At 41.6% G+C, this 24,637-nt stretch overlaps 2 protein-coding genes and 1 long non-coding RNA gene across 4 annotated transcripts; 1 reads left to right on the top strand and 2 right to left on the bottom strand.

The window, feature by feature from the left end:
• Positions 1-54: 54 nt before the first annotated feature.
• Positions 55-2,440, bottom strand: rh50 (Rh50-like protein). The gene has a single exon (XM_053848410.1). The coding sequence runs from the start codon at positions 1,977-1,979 to the stop codon at positions 555-557; it is 1,425 nt and encodes a 474-aa protein (XP_053704385.1). The 5' UTR covers positions 1,980-2,440; the 3' UTR covers positions 55-554.
• Positions 2,441-2,588: 148 nt separating this feature from the next.
• Positions 2,589-19,402, bottom strand: slc12a5b (solute carrier family 12 member 5b). 2 transcript variants are annotated; one of them, XM_053848407.1, is made up of 26 exons: positions 19,101-19,402; positions 10,571-10,674; positions 10,320-10,460; positions 9,570-9,716; positions 9,368-9,422; positions 9,166-9,296; positions 8,827-9,074; positions 8,544-8,755; positions 8,299-8,469; positions 8,121-8,219; positions 7,942-7,999; positions 7,695-7,869; positions 7,512-7,630; positions 7,341-7,439; positions 6,940-7,059; positions 6,514-6,618; positions 6,279-6,447; positions 5,994-6,189; positions 5,761-5,930; positions 5,494-5,625; positions 5,106-5,213; positions 4,913-5,029; positions 4,455-4,618; positions 4,352-4,366; positions 4,140-4,273; positions 2,589-3,912 (listed from the first exon to the last, which is right to left on the bottom strand). In XM_053848407.1, exons 1-26 carry the CDS (start codon positions 19,153-19,155, stop codon positions 3,821-3,823), a joined length of 3,336 nt encoding a protein of 1,111 aa, XP_053704382.1. In that variant the 5' UTR covers positions 19,156-19,402; the 3' UTR covers positions 2,589-3,820. The 2 variants fall into 2 exon arrangements, with proteins under 2 accessions (XP_053704382.1, XP_053704383.1); XM_053848408.1 differs by having other exon boundaries at positions 4,455-4,591.
• On the top strand, positions 6,944-10,468 carry LOC128749136 (uncharacterized). The gene is made up of 7 exons (XR_008412902.1): positions 6,944-8,199; positions 8,308-8,449; positions 8,813-9,061; positions 9,172-9,324; positions 9,572-9,679; positions 10,196-10,252; positions 10,398-10,468. It is a non-coding gene; the product is annotated as an uncharacterized LOC128749136 (long non-coding RNA).
• Positions 19,403-24,637: the final 5,235 nt, after the last annotated feature.

Genomic DNA, 24,637 nt, shown 5'->3' with positions numbered 1-24,637 from the left:
AAATAGACTCCAAACAATGACGTTCTTTGCCACTTATTCTTTATGATAGCTTTATTATTACGTCGTCCCCAAAGTGTTCTCTGTCGAGTTTTGTGTATTTGTACCCTGACATTGTTCACAACTATTTGAGACTTAATTGATCTCAACAGAGGTGATCATTGTTGACACATTGTTGGCTTCATTGTGAAACATTTTGAGAGAGTCACCACAAAGCATCAGCATCTATTACATTTTTTAGAATTTCTACACTGTCTCTCATGGCAGTAGTTGGGATTTTGGCAAAAGTAGTTGTAGGAAGAAAAAAAATAGTATAACAGAAAGAGACACCAACATACTGTTAATTTCTGGTCTATAAAAAGCTCTTTCATGTTTCATCGTAAACCATTTGCTGCATTTTTGACACACTTATATTCAATGTTTGAACAAACAGGTTATCCAGAATCTCCTGTTAGTTACACAGTGGTTACTATGATATCTGAGTGACAATGAGATTTCATTGGATTGATTTCATGGACTACATTTCTAAACCAACTGTGTTTTGTGCATACAAAGCATTAGACAACAGAATCTTCAACAGAAAGGGAGTGTTGTACTTTCACTGGAGAATCATAGTCCGGAGGAACCTCAAAAAACCAATCATCATCAAAGCACATATCGTCCGATGGTGGCGCGAGCATTGGCAGTTTTAAGACGAGGCCTGTGAGGACTCCACCGAGTGCTGACACTACTATTGTGGAGAAGAGTGCTGCCACCTGAAATAAAGCTTGCTCACGGGCAGTTCGTCCTAGACCAGGCTGCAAACCTGGTATCAACACCTGGAGGTCCAACAGCTTTGGGTCTCCCTCTACCGGGGCTCTGTGGGTGAAGATCTCATACAAACTAGGGCCATAAACATCCTCACCAGCTGTTAGTATGGCACAGATTCCTGCAGCACAAGATATGAGTCCAGTGATGCCATGCAAGTTATGTATTCCACACTGATCTTGAATCCTAAAGCGCCGTGCTAATAAGGGACTCAGGTACTTGTACCCTATCATGCAGGCCGTGCAGCCCATCATTCCCAGTGCATATGCTGCAGCAGGTGATATCATCATATCCACAGATGCACCAACTGTGACGCCTCCAGCTAGGGTCACATTCTGCACGTCAGCCATGCTCAGCTTTCCATTTTTATTCAACATGGCTGAGAGAGCGAAGGCTGTGAGTGTAGATGCACAGAGACCGATGAAGGTGTGGATGATGGCCCGGTGCTGATCATCTCCTTTCAGGGTCAATGCCGAGTTGAATGAAGGCCAGAACACCCACAGGAACAGAGTCCCCATCACAGAGAGCATGTCAGACTGGTAGCTGGTGGTTTCTTTCACATGGCCTTCCTTTAGCGCTGGCCTGTACAGCACAAAAGTCACACCCAAACCAAAATAGCATGCAAATATGTGGATTAAAATCGAGCCTCCTGCATCGTTTATTCTGAGATATTCCAGCACCGCCCATTCAGTGACCGCAAATATTGGGACTTCCAGCAGAGCCATGACCAGCAGTTGCAAAGGACTGGTTTTCCCAAGAACAGCCCCGAAAGATATGAGCACCACAGCACAAGCAAACTCGGCATTGATGAGGTTCATCACCCCAAGGTGGATTTTACCATCATGGCTGAACTGGAAGTAGCCCTGCACCAAAATAGCCCATTGGATGGAGAAAGTAGCCACAAGGAAGTTAAAAACCATCCCACCAAAGCCGTAGAGTCGGAAGAAGGCCAGAAGACACCCAAAGCCTAGGAATATCATCACTTGTATGTCCGCAAAAAAGGGATAATCCTTATAAACAGCATTGTCCATGGAATTGCTCTCATTGGTCTGGAATTTGGCATCAGATTGGTCGTCATAGGTCACAAATGCAGCATAGAGACCAACAAAAACCACCTGAGCAATGAGCACGAAAGTGGGTAGCTTCACACGAAGGCCAGTAGTGCCGGGTTTCATCTTTGGACGTTGTCAGACCAAATGAGTCATGTTTTTCCTGCAGCCTGGATTATCTGTGTTCAGATAAGATCGGTTATTGATCACCACGGCCCATGCTCACTGAGACACACACCAGCTATATAGATGAGAAACGCGACTGTGGACTTTGCCTGGGGTAATTAGACATGGCTCACATTTGAAACATCAGCATTTTCTGCAAACTGCAAATTGTCATGCACCTGCACTGCTGAATTTCTGGTTCATTGTTACTTGCATCTGCAGAAGTGTTTATTATTCAGAGGTGCTAACTAGAGGCAGGTTATTTCTATTTTTTTTTATTTCTATTTGTTTTTGCTGATATCAAGTTGGTGATGCAAAGTTACTTTTGAGACACACCTTATTATTATCTTATTATGCAACCCAAGCTCAAATTCACTGTATTCATATTCACTGAAAGACTTGTATCTTGTGAGCTGTGGCTGGTTGTTGGTAAGGTAGTTCCTGATATGAACTTGTCTTCTGTATGCTGATTTGAAACGTTGCTCCCAATATGAAAAGTTTCCACCTCACCCATGCTCAGTAAAAAGCAGTTTTATATTACAAATGTTTTCACTTTATTCAACTCTCCATTGACATATAAAATCGATTCAATGAACCACCAGTGCTACGTAAAAGCATGAGACACACATAAAGAGAAAACACAATATTCTAATCTGAACACAAATGGCTATTGTCTATCCTACGTCCACGTTTCACAGGTGCATGTGTGCCACCGTCAGTGCAGTGTGGCCATCCTCAAACTCCCTCATTGAGACATTGAATTCATTTCAAAATTCAGGTTTTTGTGTTTCTTGCTGGTGTTTGTTAACTTGCGTTTTTATGTTGTTAAGGAAAGGCAACATCGTTGAAACCGAGAGCCTGACAGAAGAGTGCAAGCAAAATAGTAATAGTTGGTCTTTCATAAACTTAAATAACCGAACATGATTGAAATTATGACATTAAATCAACATTCAAATCTAATTCACCACAAAATATGAAAATAACTGCAAGGAAGTGGGTACATTTTATTTTTAAGTAGTTGAAAATACGCCATTTCTTTACTGCTTTAGTTTTTTTCTTTTCAATGAATGTCTGATTGTCTGATCTGTAATCCATAAATGCATAGTTATATTCCAGGAACACCTCACTGTCTAAATCTGGAAATCTATTCCAGAACAGTAACTTTAATAGACTCACATTAAGGTTTAATAACAGCACCCTTTCCACCTCTGCCAGTCTTGTGAGGGGATTTTTATAGTGATTATTTATATATTTTATAGTGATATATTTTATATTATATTTAATAATATATTTATACATCTTACAGTATATACAGTTCTTTTTAAAACAGTTGACTGAATCAGCTCTTATTGACAGAAGCAATGTTGAAGATGTGTGCAAAATCAAAACTGAATGAAGATCATATAATTTAATCATTTGAGTCCTGATTAAATTATACGATCCAAACAGTCCAATTGCTAATATTGATTGAGGTCAACATTCATTCTCACAGCATCAGATTAATTCAATAAACATAACAGACATAAGTTGATGAATAAATATTTAAATAACATATAACAGATATATTAAAAAAAGAAATATTGACAGAATGTTTCTTCACTCAAAAATGACCAGAATCCAACAGGAAGGGAGTAAATGTATCTGCATGCGCAGATGACAAGTAAATAAAACTGTTGAATAACTCTTTGTTTACTCTGGCGGTCACAACAAGGTTGAACTGAGGGCACGGAAACTTTGTGATCCAGGTGACAGGTTAGGTGTAGGAGGGCTTTTGTGAACTATCCAGCAGGAGGACAGTTTATTTAGGAGTAGATGGTGATAACCTCCCGGCCGCCTCCTCGGACAAGCAGGACTCTGTTGAGACCCTCAGTTAACACTTCCAGGAACTCCATGTCTTAGATGTTCTGTTAAGGACTAGAGGAGCGTCTGGGACAAGTGAAAAATCAATCTAATCAACTATTGTTTGTAAAGCACTGGCCATCAACAGGATGTTTCTCTTCCCCCACCTACACACATAACTGCAGGTTGTAGATGATACTTGTTGTTGAACATTGAAAGACAAGTACTTCAGGAGATCTAAAATCTAGTTAATAATGTTTACTGGTCGCAGGCAAAGGATACAGTTCTCTTCACCCACTCGGTTCTTTGGAGGTCCAGGCATGTTCAGCAAGACAAGTTTCGCCTCCTTTGACTTCTTGACGATGGCTTCATTGAGCCGTAAAGCTGTGTGCATGCGCCTCACATCGGTCTGATTCCTGATAAGACATACAGTTTGTGTCAAATAAATATTCAGTCACATTGTGTCCCGATTCTGAACCAAGGTTTATACATACAGGTTCTCCCATTCCCTGAAGCAGCATGCGAAAAGGAGGCAGTTATGCTTGAAAAAAATGTTTGTTTTTTTGAGGAAATTGATTTTCGTGGGATTTAACTCACGGTTTCATGTTGAAGAGGTCTTTGCCAGATTCTGGGTCCTTCCCCTTTTCTGGCCACTTAGCAGCGCCCTCTGCAGGAGACGTGGGGGAACTTGGGCTGGTTGGTGTGGAGGAGTTCTTATTGTGGATCAGCTGTGCCTGTTTGGGGTTGGAGACAGCCACAGACTGAGACAGGGACATTGTGACATGACAGCGTGACAGGGTGGAAGAAAGAAAGACAGAGAAGAGGTGGTTGTCAGTCAAAGTTGAGGGAAGTGTTGAGGAGGTGTCTGGCAGGGAGCCACTGAGCAAACATCCTTGTGATGGACAGAATAGAGTGACGGTGAGGTGAAACTGTAGCTGATTTTTAGAGAAGTTTGGGGATGATGACAAAATCCATGTCTGATAGCTCAGTTATCAAACTTTGTTGTAAATATATATGTTGTATTTGATATTGAGACTTGTTCGTGACTTCAGTACCTCCTCCTCTGGGTTCTCTGCTAGACTGGAGCCTTCCTCTATGCTTTGCTGTCCTCGGACCGACTGGGGGTTTTTGCGTCGAATGGACCCGCGTGAAACATCTGTAATGCTCTGGATCTGGATAGAGAGTTTGAAAACAAAAGATGTTATGCTTCAAGTGCATCATATATATTTTTTAGAAAAAGGTGTTTACTTCTCTCTCCATCTCATTCTTAGTCAGGTGCATCTGTTTGAGGATTTGCGAGCGCTGTTCCATGATGAGGGTCTTCTCGTAGGTGTACGCTGAGATGTCACTGTCATGCTGTATGATGAGCAAACGTTTCCTTGTCATTCATGCAACTGGGAGAACGTTAAGTTTGGAATGTCAAAAGCCACGTTTTGTCTGACGTCTTTTGAGGTCAGGAACAAAAAGTGTCACACCAAATCACAGATGGGGCAAAATCAAAAAGCCAATTTGATGATTTTTTTTTTTTAACTCACCATGTGTGACCAGTAACACTAATTTGAGCTTCAAGCTTAATGATTTGTCACAGGTTTTCAGTCTGAGCTGCTATATATTAGATGTAAGTTTATCATCTTACCATCTCCACCACTTCCACCTGAGCATCAATTCTTAGATGATAGAGGAAGGTTAGCAAGTCTTTCTTCATTTGGATGCTGTTGTCGTCCATCTGAGCCACAGTGAAAATACGCATCTTGCACTTCCTCCACACCTGCAATGAATCCCTTTCAGTATTAATGATTGTGTGAGAATATATTTCATTCCTAAGGTTTATGAAGTCAGGACAGGACAATGAAACCCAATGAAATCTTAGCTTTTTGACAATTGGAAAACTCAAATGTCTGACCTTGTGCTGACGCAGCAGAAAGGGCAGGAGCATCAGCATGCCTCCATCATGGACAACCCACCAAACATCAATGTGGCCCTCAGTGAAGCGTTCACCGTTGGATGGATAGCTGGAAATGTTTTTGGGAACCAGTAGGGCAAGACTGGCCACTGTGGTCTCTCTGACCACCTCTGCGAGAGAGATTAGTTGTTAACAAACATGGCAACCGCTTATCTGTCTCTGAAAGATCTAACCAATAAAGTTCCGCAGCTCTTGTTGGTACTGTGGCTGTTTCCAGTTACGTGGCCAGCTGACCATGACTGTGTTGTGTTTCAGACCTCCCAGCCCTCCGACTTGAATGAGGTGAGAAATCCCGTCTCTCAGATTGGAGGAGATGACCACTTGAGAGAAGCCTTTCACCTTCTCTGTCTCCATCAGCTTACGTAAAGACTGAATATACACAGGTTTATTCTTGCCTCATTGAAACAAATAAGCATGTTTTAAACAGAATGTTCATTGAGACAAAAAACTGAACAGACCTGATCTGCTCTCTGTGCTTCACTGTAGTTATCCAGGAACTTTCCTTGAACCGAAGTTCCAACGATGGTGAGGCCCTTTCCTGCTTTCAGCTGATTGGTCAGAGACAGAAGACGAGGCTGTTCGACATTCTGCTCCGCGTCCGTGCTCACCAGGACCAGCAGCTGAGGCCTAAGCATGAAGAAGAGGAGTCAAACATGTCCTGAGACGATGTTTATTCTGATGAAGAACACTGACCTCCAGTTCTTGGTGTGTGGTGGACCTTCCTCCAGCCTCATGAGGGCAAAGCGTGCTGCGCTCAGGGAGATGCCACGAATCCCATCACCCCATTCCTTCTCAGCTCTGTTTCAATTGACAGGCAAGTAATTGTTGTTAGCGTTTCACATCTGCCCATAAATGATAAATCCATAAATGCTTTCTTAAATAGCCTTCTCATTTATTGGAACTGAGAGTAAATGTGCAGACAAGCACATCTGAAATGAAGTACATGCGAAAACACAATGACATTGAGTAGTAAAAGCTGATTTGAGGGTTTATTAATTTAAAATTGTTTGGCTTAGTTTATCACACTATGTGTGCCCTCTTGTGTCCTTCAAAACCACGTATTTGAATTATCTGAGCTTCTTTGATCTGTGGTCAAAGTTGGATCTGTGCTCCACTCACCCGCAGAACTCTATGTATTTGTAGATGCAGGTGGCAATGCCCATAGCGACGATAGCGTAATACCAGGAGCAGATGAACATCAGAGACAGACACAGACTCATACCAAGGAAGGACAGTGCCCTGCGGGAGACAACAACATTGCATGTTTCCGTTTAACAGAGAATTTCTGTTAATATTTGCTCTTGTTTTGTCTACAGGAGGGTTTTAGACGAGACAAAGCAGGAAGACGTGGTCACAGTCAGAGCTCTAATTTTCATTGCATCTGGTATACATTTTGCTACTTTAAACAGGATAAACTACTACTACAGATATTAGAACCCTGGAGGCGCGTCCAATACCTCTCCTAAATAATGCTGACATGTATTAGTTGTGTTCAAAATAAAGCATCAAGTTAAACTCACCAATGATAGAACTTAAATCGTGGCCTCCAGTTTGGGGTCCTCAGCAAAGTCTGCAGTGCACATGCAAGATTGACGAACATGTAGCACATCAAGAAAAACCTACAGAGGTAATAGATGAGAAAAGGTTGGAAAAGTGAGGGAGATGTTTATGTGAACCTCTGCTGGATTTACATGGAGAGGATGGGCGCTACGGCATCCAGGGAGGCGATGATGATCCCAATCTCACAGATGCTTGCTGTGAGCAGGAGGGCCCAGGTTGGCTCTCCGTTTGCTTTACCGTGTCCAAATACCTACAGAAAAACAATACAATTAAGTGTTTTTCATATTTGTCTTGAGCTGTGTGTCACTATTTACTCGCAGAAATGGTATGATGCCATCTCTGGCAATGGCCTGCAGGAGACGAGGGGCTCCAGTGAGACTCTGAAGTCCAGCTCCGCATGTGGAGAAGAAGGAGCCAAACACGATGACCCAAGGAGATGGCCATGCCAGGGTCCCGATCACCAGATTACCATTAACGCCTTCACCAAATCTGACACAGATATATATACAATACAATATTACTATACAATTACATTGTGCAGGTACACAAACTTGTACTCACTTGTCCCTTAGCACTACTCCTTCAATACAGGCACCAAACAGAACCACACATGACATGTCTGGTCATATAACAGTCAAGAAACGCACCTTTCACTGTGCCTTAAAAGCACCCAGAGACTTGTATGCTGTTTGTAATATAATATTGCTTAATTTACATGAAATCATCATCACAAAGGATACACACTGTAGAAGTGGTGGTGATGGCTGCAATGGTGCCAATGGGAATGGACTTCTGAGCGTCACGAAGGTCTCCTGAGCGGTTAGATCCCGCCATAATACCTGCAGGCGGAAGTTATTTATTTATAGAATGCACATAAGACACACACAAATGTCTGATATTTGTTGTTGTACTGTTTACCTGTGACAGAGGGGAAGTAAATCCCCACCAGTAGCGTAAAGAAGCTGGTGATGTCGGCCAGGACAAAGCGGTTGGAGCCAGCAGGGGCTGGGCTGTCTGGATCGTCTTCTGAGGCAACGCCACGCTTCTCCAAGATCATTCCTTTCTCCAGGTAGTTACCAAAAAGGTTCTCTGTATGAATATCAACTTTAAATGTGAGGAAGTTTGAACTTTGTGCTGCAGATAGTACGGTGAGTTGATGTTACCTGCCAGGATGCCGCTTGTGACCCCAGGGATGCCCTGCACCTCCGTTACATTGTTGTTGACAAAGTAGTCATCACATGTGGCGTTCAGGGAGTCAGAGTCGCAGAAAGACCTCCACAGTTTGGTGGGAATGGTTTCATTGTCTATTTCTATGACTTTTGCACAAATGTCATAGCTTTTAGAGAGGAGGGTCCGATTCCCAAGCAGGCAAACGCTGCAACAGTAACACAGTGATTGTTAACTACACGTATGTCTTTATTGGTCATTACAGTGGAAGGAACTGACGGGAAAACGGGAGGCTCGATGACAGTCTTGATGACCCCGGCGTAGACAGCCACGATAGAGAGGATCACGCAGGCCAGGAAAACCAGCGCCAACTTGTTGACATATTTCACCCCAACAAACACCACCAAGGCCATGAAGCTGAGGACGATGGTCCCGTAAACCCGCATGTTATTAAGAAGCGCCACCTCGGCCTCTGGCCCCTCCAGGCCCTCAATCTTAAAGATGGCTGCCTGGGGTACGATGTAAATCTGATAGAAAAAAAAGTGAAGCCTAAGACTTTCAATCGTTAAACAGTCTGTCTGCAAGCTTTGATCTAATATTTATTTTTTTCTAACTTACTAGCAGAATTTCAATACAGCCCAGGATGTACATGGCGCCTGCAAAAGTGGTTCCCAAATAAAAGCAGATTCCGACAGCTCCTCCAAACTCGGGTCCCAGAGAGCGAGAGATCATGTAATACGACCCTCCAGCTGACAGAAGAAGAAGGAGAGCGCATAAGTTAGTTATAACCATAATGTAACTATGGATACGGTAAACTCACCTGGTACAACGCCATTTGTTGCAATTGCACTCATGGAGATTGCAGTGAGCATGGTCTGAAAAATGTGAAAGAAAAATTATTAGATTAGACTGCCCTTGTTCTTCCCACAATGGGGAAATTTTGGAACCATTAAGCAGCTTTGTGTAAGCAGAATATAAATGCCTGTACATCTGGTGAAACTCTGAATCTTTTATTCACTCACAGTGGAGCAGCACATGAAGACAATGATGAAAGATCCCAAAACACCTCCAACCCCGACCATCCAGGTCATCCTCAGGAAAAGGATCACCCCGAAAATATTCTGGATACATGGTAGGTAGACGCCCATCAGTGTGCCCAGCTGTGGAGCCTGGGAGACATAAATGGAACATGAAGAAAACATTTATTTTAATTCTCTGAAGAGAGAACTGCACTGTGGCTGCATTGTTCCTGTATCTCAAAACGACTTTGTCTATATTTGTTTATCACATTCACGTCATTCATGCATCTTGTGCAACTGCCGTCAGGAAGGTGAAATCATTGAACGTATAGACATGCTTGATGGACTTTCATGGCAAAAACATAACCAGTAATGTGGTGATTTAGAATGTTGGAATTTAAATGTTTCATATGAATGTTAAATATGTACTTATATGACTCATAGATTAATTGATTAGATTGCAGCTAATGTCCAAAGAATGTGTTATAGTTGAAAGCAGAAACAAATGTTCTGTCTTTTCTTTAAAAGTGTATGCAATTCATTCAGCTTTCTTTAAGATGGGTACTCTGAGTGACTCTGACTGGAACACACTTCAGTGGCATTCGATCAACAACACTTTTGTTCTTCAGATATCCCACCAAGTGGTGAGTCAGAAGCTTCTCTTGCCCAAAATGAAGGTCATGAAGGTTTGTGTATTTTCAGTAATTAATAGCACATTTTCATTTGACATTTCGACTCCAAAAGGCTGATTACCTTAACCGGCTTTTTAGATGGCCGTGCACCTTCTTCATTATTCTCTTCTTCTTCATGCTCTTTGCTGCCGGTTGGCAGATTGGAGTAGTTTGCCAAAGTGCTGAGCAGAGACGAGACCATCGGACTGGTGTCCATCTCCTCCTGTGTCCACACAAAAACGTATGTTCAAGATTTCTGTATACTGAGACAAATATTGGTTGCAGAACAAGCTTGTGGGCTACTGTATCTCTCTAGTCGAAGACTCGTCTCACCTCAAAAAGTGCCATGTTCTTGCCATCGTACTGCTGTGCCTTCTCTGCATCTGTGGCGACACTGGTGTTGATGAACGGACTGCTCTCTTTTGGGGTTCCATCCTCTATAGCAAGAGCAAATGTTCATTTTGAGAACTAACTGTGAAACTGTGATCTGTGACCTGTGAGTATCCCTCTTAAGTGTATTGTGTTGCAAAATTTACATACTTTCATAGTTCATCGATCAACTACATCTTCACTAAATAAATGCAGGTTCATTCCAGCACAATTCTGCTCAGTACCCTAAAGACCACAGATCAAACATTTTGTCTTACTCTCTGTTTCAAAAGAATTTACTTCAGACTAAGTGCAGCTTCACTAATATCTTCGATGCCTTAGATCTTTCAAATGCCACACAGTGTTCCTCAGGTTCTCTGGTGCTACTTTTCAGCCAAAATGAAATGACAACGTCAGCGCTGTACTTAGGGGAAAAATAAATTGCTGTGAAAATTGAAGAGTGAAACAGACGAGGAATGCTGAACTGGTGAATAAAGACAATGAGAGAGAGGGTAACATAGTTGTCATGATAACAAGGTGGAAGTGAGTGAGAAGTCAGTATCAGTGAGCAGCTTTATGGTTTCCCCTGGATTTTTTCCCTGTTTCTGATACTGCTACATTTGGCTGTCTCATCAGCCTATTTCTTCCATTGTGAGGAAATGTAAAATGAAAATGAACGTTTTTATTATAAACACACAAAAATGAATGCCCTTCGTAAACACTGACACAAAGAGGTCAGCTAGGAAAGCCATTTCACAGCAGTGGTCTGGTTGAACCACAGGGGTCTTTTTGGCCTGCAGGGAGTTTGCATTTTTCTCTTTATACTCCTTTTTGAATTGTGTGTGCAGCACAACCTGGATCAGGCTCAAAGCTCAGAAATATCTCATAGCTAATACTTCAGTTCAGATATTGTTTTTGTCTGGGGAATGTATGACCTGATCTGCAGGTGATTGCTGCAGAGAACCAGAGCAACAAGTTAAGAACAGCAGTAAAATAAATCCATCGCAGTAACACTTTAAGTGAGGCTTGAAAGTAGGGCCATGATAGAAGAAGCAACTCTGTCTGGCATTTATTCAGTAAGTAAAATACAGCCAATGAAACACGCTTTCTGTATCGATGTCATTCCTATCATAAATTTCTTTCCTCAGCTTTGACTGTCTGTCAAATAAGTCACGTTTCTCGTCTGACCTGAGGAACAACATCTTAAGATTTAAAATAGCTTTCTTTTGTTGGGCTCCTGATAGTTATATCAGAAAGAGTGTAATGGGCTCAGGCGGGTTCGAAAGTCTTAACAGACACCAAAGTCATTAAATAACTAAAGACAATTTAATCAAAACTTTGACTGTATTTCATCTCACTGACTTTTCCAACATCAGTGACGCCAGAAGTTCCCGGCTCCACTATTGGCTTAAAAAAAAGGGACCATTTATTCATCTATCCTCTGCAAAGACAGATACATGCCAGAAATGTGTTTTTTGTCCTCTTGGTGCATTTTACTTTTGAATATCACTGGCCAAAAGATGAAGTGGAAAACAATAGGGGTATAAATATCTGAGGTTGTAAAATCCCATTTTTTATCTTCACTGATTGCATCAGAATATTATCTTTTGTTCATCAGGCTCTGATGTCTTCTGCTGTAGTTTGTAACATTCATTGGAAGGGATTCTCATTTTTACATTTGTTTCTCACAATCTTCATAAAAGCTGTTGTGTCTGTTGTTATAAATCTCGACTGTCTGTTATGACTCAGTCAGGTCTTTTTACTTCTTCTCAGTGTTATATATTTGGACGTTGGATGAGTATGCACTTTGTTGCCTTTAATAATGCCGTTTTATGAAACCACTTGGGGCATCAAGACTTAGGGATTTCATTTGGATTCTTTGTCTGCAGAGTTAGAAAGTTCTTGTTGTGTGGGTTTCCTCTTGTACTCCAAACGTGTATGAATGGACTTTGTGATGGACTGGTGAACTTCCCTGGCAGTTCCCAGCATCCCAGATTGGATGGAGGAGATCAGACATCATGTCTTGAGCAGTTATTTTGAACCAGGGCAAATGTAAAACTTCAGGTTTGCTATTTGTTTACATGTTATTACAGACACCAAATGAAAGTGTGCAGCTTGTTCAGCTTGAACAGATAAAATGTTTGGACTGCTGGAGCAGCGGAACCTGTGACTCCATGCACAGTGGACTGAGCTGATATGTACCCTTGATGTGACACAACTATTACAAAATGGGCAGTTTATACCGGCTTTTAAGAGCTTAATAGGACATGGGCTCATGGGGATTATCAAGCAGCTGCTGATGGCCATAGAGAGGAAGCAGCATCATCTGGATGTGACAGAAGTAAAGCAATCCTCTGTGAGGAAACTTCACCTTTGCTGACAAATCACCTCAGTTAGTCCAAAGCTAATTTCATGAATTCACAGACTTGAAATGTATCAAATAAAAACTTTCATTCTTCCACTGTAGGAAAAAATGGGAATATGTCCTGGCTACTTGGATCAAGAGTCAGGGGACATCCCGACAACCACATTTGTGGTTATGTGTGAAGGATAATAACGTTCCTTTTGAACTGTACTTAAAATCGACAACTGTAGTACATTTCTACAGTGAGGTGGTGCTGTTTTGGTCTCAATGAAAGAATAGAACTAAAATCCAATCACTTCCATTTGTTTGAATACACATTCAGTCGTTCATGTATTTGTGTTTATTGTTTTTTATGTTTAAAATGCATGAATTCCTCTGAGGGATGACTCGTGTTAAACAAATTAAGACTATTAAATTCCTACTGTTTGAAAACACACAGACCCTTTGATCCAACTCTTACAGAAACACTGCCAAGAGGAATAACATCACAGTTGTCGGTCACATTTCTATTGTATACCGCCCCTCTTGTTGGAGGTTGGCTTGCACTAGAGAGTGGGACCAGTTTCTGACAGCTGCCTGAGTATCCGGACTCAAAATTCAAGCCAAAGTAGCAGACCACTGAGAAAACTGGAGTCTCTAGAAGTCTTGCATGTCCGACCAAACAGAGACCGACAGTGTGCCAGCTGATTTGGCAGCGTGTTTGTCGGGAGGTGTGCCATAAACTGAGGAGAAGTGTTTTCTGCAGCAGAAAGACAGATGATTCCTATTACGACAAACTTTGAAATTTTAATTGGTTTCCTGTTTTCGACTGAGTGCCAACAGTGACAGACGTGACCCTAATTGCCCTCTGTGGTGTATGAAATCACTTGCCACTTGGGGGCAGTAAATACACAAATGAATGGTTTGCAAACAACTGGAATTGAAGAATTGGGGCTCTGAGTAAACATGATCGGAGATTTATAGGGAATTAAAATGTAGCTTGTCTCATAAAGATTCATTGTAATGAATCAGCTGCCAAACCAGACATATGATTTTCTTTTACCATGAAGGAGCGTGAGTTGAAGGCAAAGGGGGTTTCAGATGGTCTAGTTCAGTGTCTTTGTCATAATCACTCTAAGGTCTGATGAGAGAGTTGTATCTCAGAGGGAGGATTAAGAAAACTCACTCTCTGACTGATGTTTTGTCAACAACAAATCACTTGGCACTTGTGGTTCTTGTTAAGATCAAGACTTGTTCTGGATATGAGGGGTCAGCCAGGCGTACAGAATTAATGTGTTAAGATAGTTGTGCTAGTTGTAGCAGTGACACTCTGGACAACCAGTCAGACGTATTTGTGAAGTTACAATTCAACCTGACTGATTAAGTAAGGTCATGTCTGACTTCAATGTGGTGTTATCTGATTCATAAAATGCATTTATCTCCTTGTTTCCCGAAAAATGTGTTCCTTTTTTGTTGATTTTATTCTTAGTACAAGTGGTTCAAGGGGATTTACCTGTGTGGATTTTGTTTTCAGAATAAACCAATACAATCAGTTGAGTGCTTTGAAAGTCCAGTAATCTGTCCCATCCTGATATTTCCCAGCTAGCATATCCTTTACTTTATCGGTTTGTGTCCTCAAACCAAATGCACACCCAATTCTCTGGCCCAAGGAAACGGCAGCCTACTCAGCAGGTTTAATTCTATTGGCGTCACACCGATAGTTCGACATGATTGGGTGGAAAAATGCATATTTATGTTACATAATGCTGTATTTTTACAAAAGTGGTCAGCTGTCTTCCAATACCAGGATGTCAGATTTATACAGTAATCACTTCCAGGGCACTGACATCCAGTGAAATCTTACTAAGCTTTCCGAATTGATCTGTATAAATGGAAACAATATGTCAGAACCTTTTTAATCCAACTTCGACATCCTGACCTCCTCAGTGTATTTAGATTAGAGTCTGACGCACCCAGGGTTCAAAGATCGAAGCAGGCTGGTATTTAGAGGCTTACAGACCAACACCGACTAGACTTTGATTGAAGACCCTCATTTGATCACCACACTGACTCCATGACATATCTGACTGTCTCTCTCTCTCTCTCTCTCTCTCTCTCTCTATATATATATATATATATATATATATATATATATATATATATATATACTAGGATGCCACTTGTGCCACAAATCCAGTCATGAAAATTTCCTCGCTCCTAAATATTCAACTGTCAACTGTCAATTTTACTATAAGAAAATGGAAGAGTTTGGCATCAATAGCAACTGAGCAATGAAGTGGTAGGCCATGTAAACTGACGGAGAGGGCTCAGCGGATGTTGAGGTGCGTAGTGCAAAGACATTGCTGACTTTCTGCAGTAAATTGCTACAGAGCTACAAAAATCATGTGGCGTTCAGATTAGCCCAAGTACAGTACGCAGAAAGCTTCATGAAACATCACCAAATGCAATGTAAAGCACTGGATGCAGTGGTGTAAAACACGCCGCCACTGGACTATAGAGCAGTGGAGACGGCTTCTCTGGAGTGATGAATCATGCTTTTCCATCTGACAATTTGATAGAAGGGTGTGGGTTTGGTGGTGTGGTGTGGAGTTGTTTTCCAGGAGTTGGGTTCGGCCCCTTAGTTCCAGTGAAAGGAACTTAAAATGCTTCATGCTTACTAAAACATTTTGGACAATTCCTTGCCTCCAACCTTGTGGGAACTGTTTGAGCGGGCCCTGTCCTCTTCCAACATGACTGCGCACCAGTGCACACAGCAAGGTCCATAAAGACATGGACAAAGACAGAGTCTGGTGTAGATGAACTTGACTGGCCTGGATAGATTCCTGACCTGAACCCGATGAGAGCCAGACCTTCACGTGTGTGAGCTCACCAATGTACTTTTGGAAGAATTCCTATAAACATGCTCCTCAACATAGCAAATGTAATGGGCAGCAAAAACACAACAATATTGTGGAAAATATTAAACCAATTTCATGGAAAAAAAATGCAAGTGCAAGTTCATAGATGAAAAAATCTGAATGTAGTTTGTTGTTTAAACTGCTTTTAGATGAAAATAGTAAAATCACAGTAAGCTTACGATTTAGACAAGTGCCTGGCTTGAGAGAAAATGAAAAGAAAAAATATGTAAATGTAATATAAAAAATATTTAAAAATTAATTCGACAATTCCAACCCAGTGTTTTTCGATCTGCCCGTCTTTACAAAATTAAATACAATAGGGGTAAATTCACCCTAAATCAAGCTCTATGATATTTGTATTGCCATTCATCTGCTAGGCGATTTATGTCTCTCAATTAAATTACACTCTGCATCAACGTATGGCCCATCAAACAAATTGATTTTTATCCCAATGACGGGGATAGTCACCGAACATCTGGCCAGAAGATTAGTCCACATCAGTGCAGGCGTGTCTGAGAGGACAGGAGGCTCATGAGCAGATCATATTTGTCGTTGGAACAAATGTTAGCTTTGTGGATATGTTAGCGCTTCATTTGGCCTTGCCTTCCTTCAAGGTTACACCCGCTTATTTTCTAGGCCAGAAATTCCTTTCTCTTCAACTCCTTCAAAATCACACTTGAAATTGAAATAACTGTTTAACATCGCAGTCGCTGTCAAGCATGACACAGAGATGAAGAGCATTTAAAAGAAGATTTGAGCATTTTATGGTGAAATAAAAACAATTTCATGTATATTTACTCGGGCAAGATTTTCACTAAATAATGATATCTGAAATTAGCTATTTATTTTATGTTGTCTGAAGTAATAATGCCCAACTGAAACTGACACCAGCATCGCACAACTGAAGGATTATGTGAAATATTATTGTATTTATGTAGGGAAAAGTGAAAAGAATGACTTCCTCTTCACACAGAAAAATAATTTGCAGAAATGCTATGCAAACTGCTTTAGCAAATGACAGGATAATTAAAGTGTAATTAACCTGTTAGGTTTTACACAGTCAGTGACAGAGGGCTGGTGTTGTTATTGTGTCACAGCAGCAGCGAACAAGCTGGATTATAGAGCTAGCTTGCTAACAAGGCCTGGACAGTCATCAAAAAGTGGTCATTTCCATAAATATCTATGTAAAATAGTCAGTTTTTGTTCCACCACATGCTTTCAAATAGCTCTTCTTGTCATACAGTCCTATAATTTCACACGTATAATTGTCAGCTTGGGTCGTCGTGTAACACCCTGACCTCTGACCCTGCATTAGTCAGTGTCTTTTACATGCACTCGTTCTCAGAAATACTTCCAAACATTTGTTATTGACATGGGCTTGGCTTATCCCCTGCTCCAGCTGCTCCAGATGAAACTAAATGTGTTTAGATGGCTCTCCCTCTGACAAACAGCCTGTGCTCATATAAATGTGAGAGAATAAGTACCTAGTAGACGACTTTGTTGGTTACTGGTTTGTTCATTTGTCCTTAATGGTTGGACAGGGAGAAGGCCTCAGTATCCATTTCAACTCAATCTCGTGAAAGGACACAGTGGCAGCTCTTTTAATTGGCCAAGACCAAAACCACAAAATTGTTGTTTTGAATGAGGCAGATTTTATCATAAGGCAGTGCACGTTTAAAATGATGACCCACTGACGTCTTTATGAAGCATTTATCTCCACTGTATTAAATATACAGGTTAACTCAGACTGAAGATGATTTACATATCAACTGCCCACCTGAATGATGATATAGTGCTCTACTTGTTTCCAAAACAACAATAAAATAAAGCAAACATCCATTCTGAATTTTGGTGGTGCTAATTTGAATGTTGTTCTATTGAAACATCAAGTTAGAGTGAGTCTAAAGCACACTGTAATGATGGCATTGAATGGAAAAATGTCTGTTTACATTTTAAATATTTGACAGAAATCTTTGGTTTTCATTTGCATTTCCTTGAGCTGTTCAGTCTGTCTGGTTTACAGTCCATGTCGAGTTATTCTCTTGTACTTATGCTTGCTTAACTCTTTTTATCAGGTTGAAGGTTATTGGATCCAAGTTTTCGTAATGTAAACTGTGAAATATGATTCAGAGGTGGAAAAAATTGTCGAAAATGTGACAGCTTCATAGGATTGCATTAAAATAATTAATAAATGGGCGTAGAATGTAATAAAATACAAAATGCAGACTGATACTGGTGATAATCATGTACTATTAAAAAATTGGGTGGATTCGATTAGATCATAGCCTGGCCACAACTAAGATTGGACCACTGTGATTGATACTCTGCTATCACACCGTCGTGCTTATTGATTTCAATCAATCACATTTTCTTAGTGGTCACGCTTGTCTCTGGGGACGTCATAAATCACAAGGATCCAGTATGAGGTGTGAGGCTCTCTGGACAACCTCCCCAGGTAACATCTGTATTTAATTCATATTCAAGGCGAATCGTGTGGTGAGTTTTAGATGGAAAACTATGCCGCTTGTTACTCGACCAAATTCACTTCAAATGGATACGTACAATAGTTGATTCTTTTCAAATGTGTTTTCCACTTTTGGAAATGAGCTTCCTCAGTTGACTAGCTGCTGTTCAATTCAGACTGTGAATGGATGTTGTGTAATCTGTGCAAGACATAAGTGAGCATGTTTGGGGCACCTATTCACACACCAACAGTCAATAGGGCAGACGTAGCCTCTGGCTGGACAGTATCCACAGTCCCAGACACAAACAGTTCCTCGAATGACAGGCTGGTGTTGCCATGACCCACAGCACCACTGCACTCTTTTCACATGCACTTCAATGCAGAGTCAGGAGCACAGTGGGCAGAATTAGGTCGGTCTTAGGTCTTGTTTTTGGGTCTTGAATGTTTGGTTACAAAGTAGGAAAACAAGCAATTTCACTGCATTCAGATAACTCACAGTGACACACTTAAAAAAGTTCAGACAAACACGTGCATGCATTTGAAAAGGTGGCTATCACTTGCTTGTCAGTGGCTGAGAGGTAAAGCTTGTCTAAATTTCAGAATACTAGTCTATTTAATGTTGCAGGCTAATATCAGCTAGCTGTTTGACTAATTCAATCACAGTTTGATCTTTCTGTGTTTCCCTTCAACCTATTGCAAGTGAGCATCGCTTGTCGTCATTCAACACCTACAAATCCTCCATCCACACAGCCCTCCTTCCAAACTCACCCTGGCTGTTGGGTCCCCCCTCTCCATCCTCACTGCTGGCCATGTTGTTGAGCATCCTCTCTCCTCCTCTGGTTGTGGACACTGACCAGTGGGCCGGAGCTGGTGACAGAATGCTGCTGCCCCTCCTTGCTCCACTCCAGTTGTTGATTAACCAAAAATCTAGCCCGTCTTCAATCCTCCTCTAGGCCTCTGTAAGAAGAGGCTGGAGAGGCGGTTGGGATGAATGGACCGTGGTGCTCCTCTGAGCACGCTGTCACTCACATGCACTTGTCCCCAACTCTGTCTAAGCCCGTGGACTACATTCATCATGTATTCAGAAGGTATAATCCCTCCCTCCCCTCCTCTGTCACTGCCTCACGCACGTCCGTCATCCATCTCATGATGAGAGAGGGATGGATGGTGAGGGATTGGTGGATGCTCGTCTCACAAGAGCGTAGTGCCTCATGAGATTAGGAATCTCCTTTAATGTCCTGAAAGACAAGACTACTTTTTATTGCGGCGCACTCGTCCTCCTTTTGTGATTCTTCCCTCCCGCTCAGCCTTTTTCTTTCATATATCTGTGCATGCAAGTGGTCTTTTATTCAGGAAGCCTGCAGGCTCCACTTGTGTAAGCCCTTGTGCAGAGATCACACTGAAGCCTGCACACACACATGTGCTTGTAGCCTGTTTAAATGTAGAGAAATCTTTTTATTATTATTTTATTTAGGTGGGGGCGCTGAGGGTTTAGTTCATCAGCACCTCCGTAGATTGAAACAAGTTGACAATGACATGCAGCGTTGTAGCAAACTGGAAGACAAGAGGCATTCATTCAGAATCAAGAGGAGGAAAACCTTACCATCTCGACAACCGGTCCGCTGTGAAAGGGAATGACCAGCAGAAATGAGCCACATGGTGTATATGATGATGAGGTGACTTCCTTTAGCTGTGTAACAGCCACTCATGACATCTGTGTCGAGTTTAAAGAACACGTGTTGAACTGCTGCTGTTGGTTGCAGACTGCGATGTGATTGATGAAGTTACGAGGGCTAACATGTTTTGTCAAGTTCACTCTTGAGAAGATACCTGATCTCATGAACCATTTTCCCCGCTCACTTCTCCATCCTATAGCTGACATATGATGCTAACTATGTGGATCACACATGCGTGTGGCCTGCCTGACCACTTCCCTGCCCTGTCAGAGAGAGTAGGTTGCTGGCGCCGATTTGATTGGCAGAAAGCCTGAGATCCTTTTTCATCTGGTCCAAGCCGCTTTAGGTCTTAAACCCACCGCACCCCCCGCCCCCTCGCCTCTCCCTGCATTTCCTCTGACTGCTGCTGCACATTAGGCTCCAGACCCCGCGAGCACAGTTCTCCCCACCTGCACTAGCGAAGGCCACCTGCAGCTCGCACACTCCACTGCTATTGAAACAAGATGATCTTCTCAGACACACATATGCAAACATAGACAAACACACTCCTCTAAACTTTGATGCCCTAATCCCACAGATTAAGGCCATGGAGCATTGGGCTGAAATCCACTTTTTCTCTTTTGCCTGATCAAACATGGGCCATGTTCTGCTACTCTGCAGCTTTTTATCCCCGAGCAGACGTCCAACCATTGTCACACTGGTAGCTGATTCCTGTCAAAAGTCTTTCTTTAAATACAACGCTACAAAAACGTCATGACTTAAGTGTGACAAAAAAAAAATTTCCTTCATTTCATTTTGGTTAATTGCCTTGGTTCACATCCCTGGATTGTTGGCTTGTAGTTTGGATTGAGTTGGAATACCAGATCACACGGGAGCACATGAATACACCACGGAGCATTACTTTCACAAGGTGGCCAGTCTCCAGTTCAAACACAGGTTCAACACATGTTCTTGAGGAGGAAGAATGTGTGAGTAAATGAGCCATCAAAATGTTTTTAACAAACGACAATGTGCATCACAATATTCCAATAGAGAAAGGCTCCCACAGGATAGAGATGTTTCCAATTCCTCAGATCTCCATGACTGAGTGAAAGACACTGGGGGCAGTATAGCATCCATCATTTGGTTGACAGGCTCGAAAGGTGTACCTCTCCAATCTGTCTGCAGCAGATGAAGAAAAACTCACTCCTAGAAAAACAAAGCATCATATTTGAAATCTAAAAAGGTTGTGTTCCAGTCATTTGAACTCTGCTTTTTGATTCTCAGGGCCAGATTTGTGGTTATTGGCATCCCATTCGTGGGAGTGTGAAGATTTATGTCTGGTGTGGGACTCTTGGGAGTGTGACGGGAGAGATGAGTAATTGAGCTGCACCGAATTTGTCTCCAAGCTGGACTTGGTAAGGACATCCACAGGCAACAAGGGTGTGTACTACTGCTCAAACATCTGTCATTAGCAGGCATCAGGGCAAATAGGTCCACACCCCTTTTTGCCTCCTGTCAGTTCACCATCCCGATAACCTGATGGACGGCATCTGTTGAGCATTGGCTGGCATTTTTTGCACGGGGGAGCCTTTGTCCAGAGTTCATTAAAAAACTCACCAAATATGGAATGTTCAGTAAATTCACATTTCCTGAGTCATTTATCATTCTCATAATCATGTCAACGGCATGAGTAACTTCGTAATTTTCGCCATGTGGAAAGAGACAGACATGAAGTGAATTGAGGCCTAATAGCGCGGAGAAATGATGATAGCTGGATATTTAAAATCCTTATTAACTTCTGTTCTTCTGCTTCAGTGTTTGTTCATTCTCTTTTTTTGGCATCATTTTGATTTAAATATGTGGATCACAATATAAATTGATTGTAAAATAAAATAATTAATTTAGGCCATTTAAAATGTTAGATATGTTGCACAGAGTTTTCTCAAATAATATTACACTGTTACTATGTGACTAATCTTGGTTGGTGAAAATAAAATATGCAAAATATATGATTGCATTTAGAAAAATAAACCAATTCCTGTTCTCTCATTGTCGTAAACATCTAAATGGACATTTTTAACATCACATAAAACTATTGATCCTACCAGTATCGACCTGCCCACTGAGCATTTAAAGGTCTTCACAGGGACTCTTATAACGTGAGTTTACGGCACTATTGGGAGTCGACTCCCGCAGGTCAGCTCATAAAAACAAGAGTCCTTGGACGTGTAGAAAGGTCACTCACTTCTATATTGCTACTGCTGTTACTTCCAAATCCATGTTTTTTTCTTAAAAGCTTTAAATTTCTCTCGGGCTCTCCTGGTTGATGATGAAAACATTTGAGCCAAGGCTCGGCTGCACTCGATCAACGTGCCTCTGATATTTTTCAGAAGGCCCGCGTCACAGTTTTTCTCTTTTTGCCTCTAATCAAAGCGGGTAAGCAGTTTTGGGTTGAAAATATGTCAAATGGTTTAATCCAGTTTTAACAGTCGAATCCTCTCAGCGTGCTGACGTCACTGTCCATGTCAGAACATCTTGTCACTTATCACTCTTCGTAAAAACACATTTGTTGATGTTGAAGATGGGACCATTCTGAAGCTTCTCCATGCTGCCAACATTTTGACCCAACATCTAGTGGTTACCCTGGTGTGATAGGAAACTGGGGGAGTACCTGGTGCTGACGCAGGAAACAGACTTTGTTTGTCGGCTATGAGACTCAAGTCAGGGCCTCATCGCTGAAGCTGCTGACCTCAGTTCAAGGTAGCGCATCATAGTGAGTGTCTGCAAATCAATATGCCCTTGTTGTTCCCCATGGATGGGTAAAATTAGGACTTTTGATCAAGGATGAAATTGGGAATGATGATAATCTGACATGCAGAGATGACATCACTAACACAGGTCAGAACACTTGTGTGCCAAAGACAGATTTCGAAAAAAAAAAAATGTTCCCAATGAGCAGATTATGGTTGTTACATAAATTCAGCAGTAATTACACTCATGTCAAGGATTTTTGGCTCATTTTTGTGGCAGGTGACCTCAAAATAATTGAAGGAAAGAGCTGTTCCATGTGTCCTTCTTCTTACTCATGGAAGAAAAATGTTCCAAATAATAGTGTGAATGTGGTTTATTTTCTCTTTGATTTCTAAAAAGCAGTTCCTTTAGATGTTGTTCCTGTGTGTTATGGATCACACTGGGATCTCCTCATTTCCCTTGAGAGTTTGCCATAGTAACTCAGCATCCTCCCAAATCACACCAGGCCTCATCATGATCTCATTTGTAATTTCCATGAAACTCATTGGTTGGATTCGTCCTCTCCTGTTACCTGCTAGCTCCGACATTCTTCGTCCCAATTCACCGTTTGGCCCATTAGTTCTCCCCACTCTCTTCTTTACTACCAGCATCTTCGTTGAAATTCAAAGTATAGTGTAAGATTCACCTGAGAGCGCAGTGCTTTGAGCAGAGTGTAACTGGCCCTTATCCAATTTTAACACTCGCCAATCATCTCTCAACCCCTGCATTGGCTGAAAGTGTAACTATAGATGGGATGACTGACTTTCTTCGAGAGTGAAAGACCCTGAGACGACACACACCTTGAATTGGATTGAGGCTTCCGGACTATTTGTTTGCCCCCGACACAGTGATTTGCTAAAGAGCTCAGCATGAGACAATGAGACAATTCACCGTTCACATCACGCTTGGTTTTGCTCATGACCCATATGTGCGAGTGGTCATTTATAGGTTGTTCTTCTCTTGCCTAATGAGTACAGTTTACGGAAAAGCAACTTAACGTTTCATGCAGCTCACTGGGTCATCAGAAATTTGAGTCATTCTGCCTGGTTTCAACATGAATCAAGATGTTGGCGCAGTAAACAAGTCATAATTGAGTCAGAGCCAAACCCAAACATGAACCACTGTTGCATGGATGGCTAAATTAAGTGTCAGATTCATTTATTATTAGCTAAGTAGGTGGTAGCCAAAGAACGCTGAGGCGAGTCTGACTTTCAGAAGCCCGCAGGTGCATTTCAGTTGTGGTCTCTGCCCCAGCGGAAACTCTGGGAGAGTCTATAAATATACCATGGAGTGTCTGAGGTTCCAGCATGACGGAGACTTGTTCACTGTGGGTGTCAACCGCCACCAAAATGAAAATACAAAGACTTTTACCGGAAAGTGTGCCCATAGATGGAAACCTTCAAAGTAACTCGGCTGACATTGCTGAGCTTAGAATACATTTGATTTTAATTACACGCAGCTTCACACTTTGAACCACAGAACAACATAGGGTAAACAAGCTTGAAAGGATCGCAACAGAATTACCCGCTGAAATAGTGATCGGGGTAATCCAAGAAAAGCGCCACATTCTTTTTAATTCAGTTAACATTGGTCCTCATAAATGACGCAGCAGTTTGTGTCAAATAGAATGGTCCAGACTAATGATGTTAATGGGTGTAAACAATCTTTGTTAGTTGTTAATGGACTGAAATGGTTCATGGATAACATGAAGCCACGTTTCCTAGTTTCCTCTGGTTTTACTTTTCATCTTTGGGATTGTTGGAGGTTGATGCAGAACGCATCTCTAAATCTGGTGATGAACTACTTGAGTCAAAGTGAAACAGAATTGAATCCATGTTGATCTAAATTAAGCTTTAA

Source organism: Synchiropus splendidus, chromosome 18 (assembly GCF_027744825.2).
Source record: "Synchiropus splendidus isolate RoL2022-P1 chromosome 18, RoL_Sspl_1.0, whole genome shotgun sequence".
NCBI lineage: Eukaryota > Metazoa > Chordata > Actinopteri > Syngnathiformes > Callionymidae > Synchiropus > Synchiropus splendidus.
Note: the sequence above shows the minus strand (reverse complement) of the source record. Positions and strands in the feature narration are given on the sequence as shown.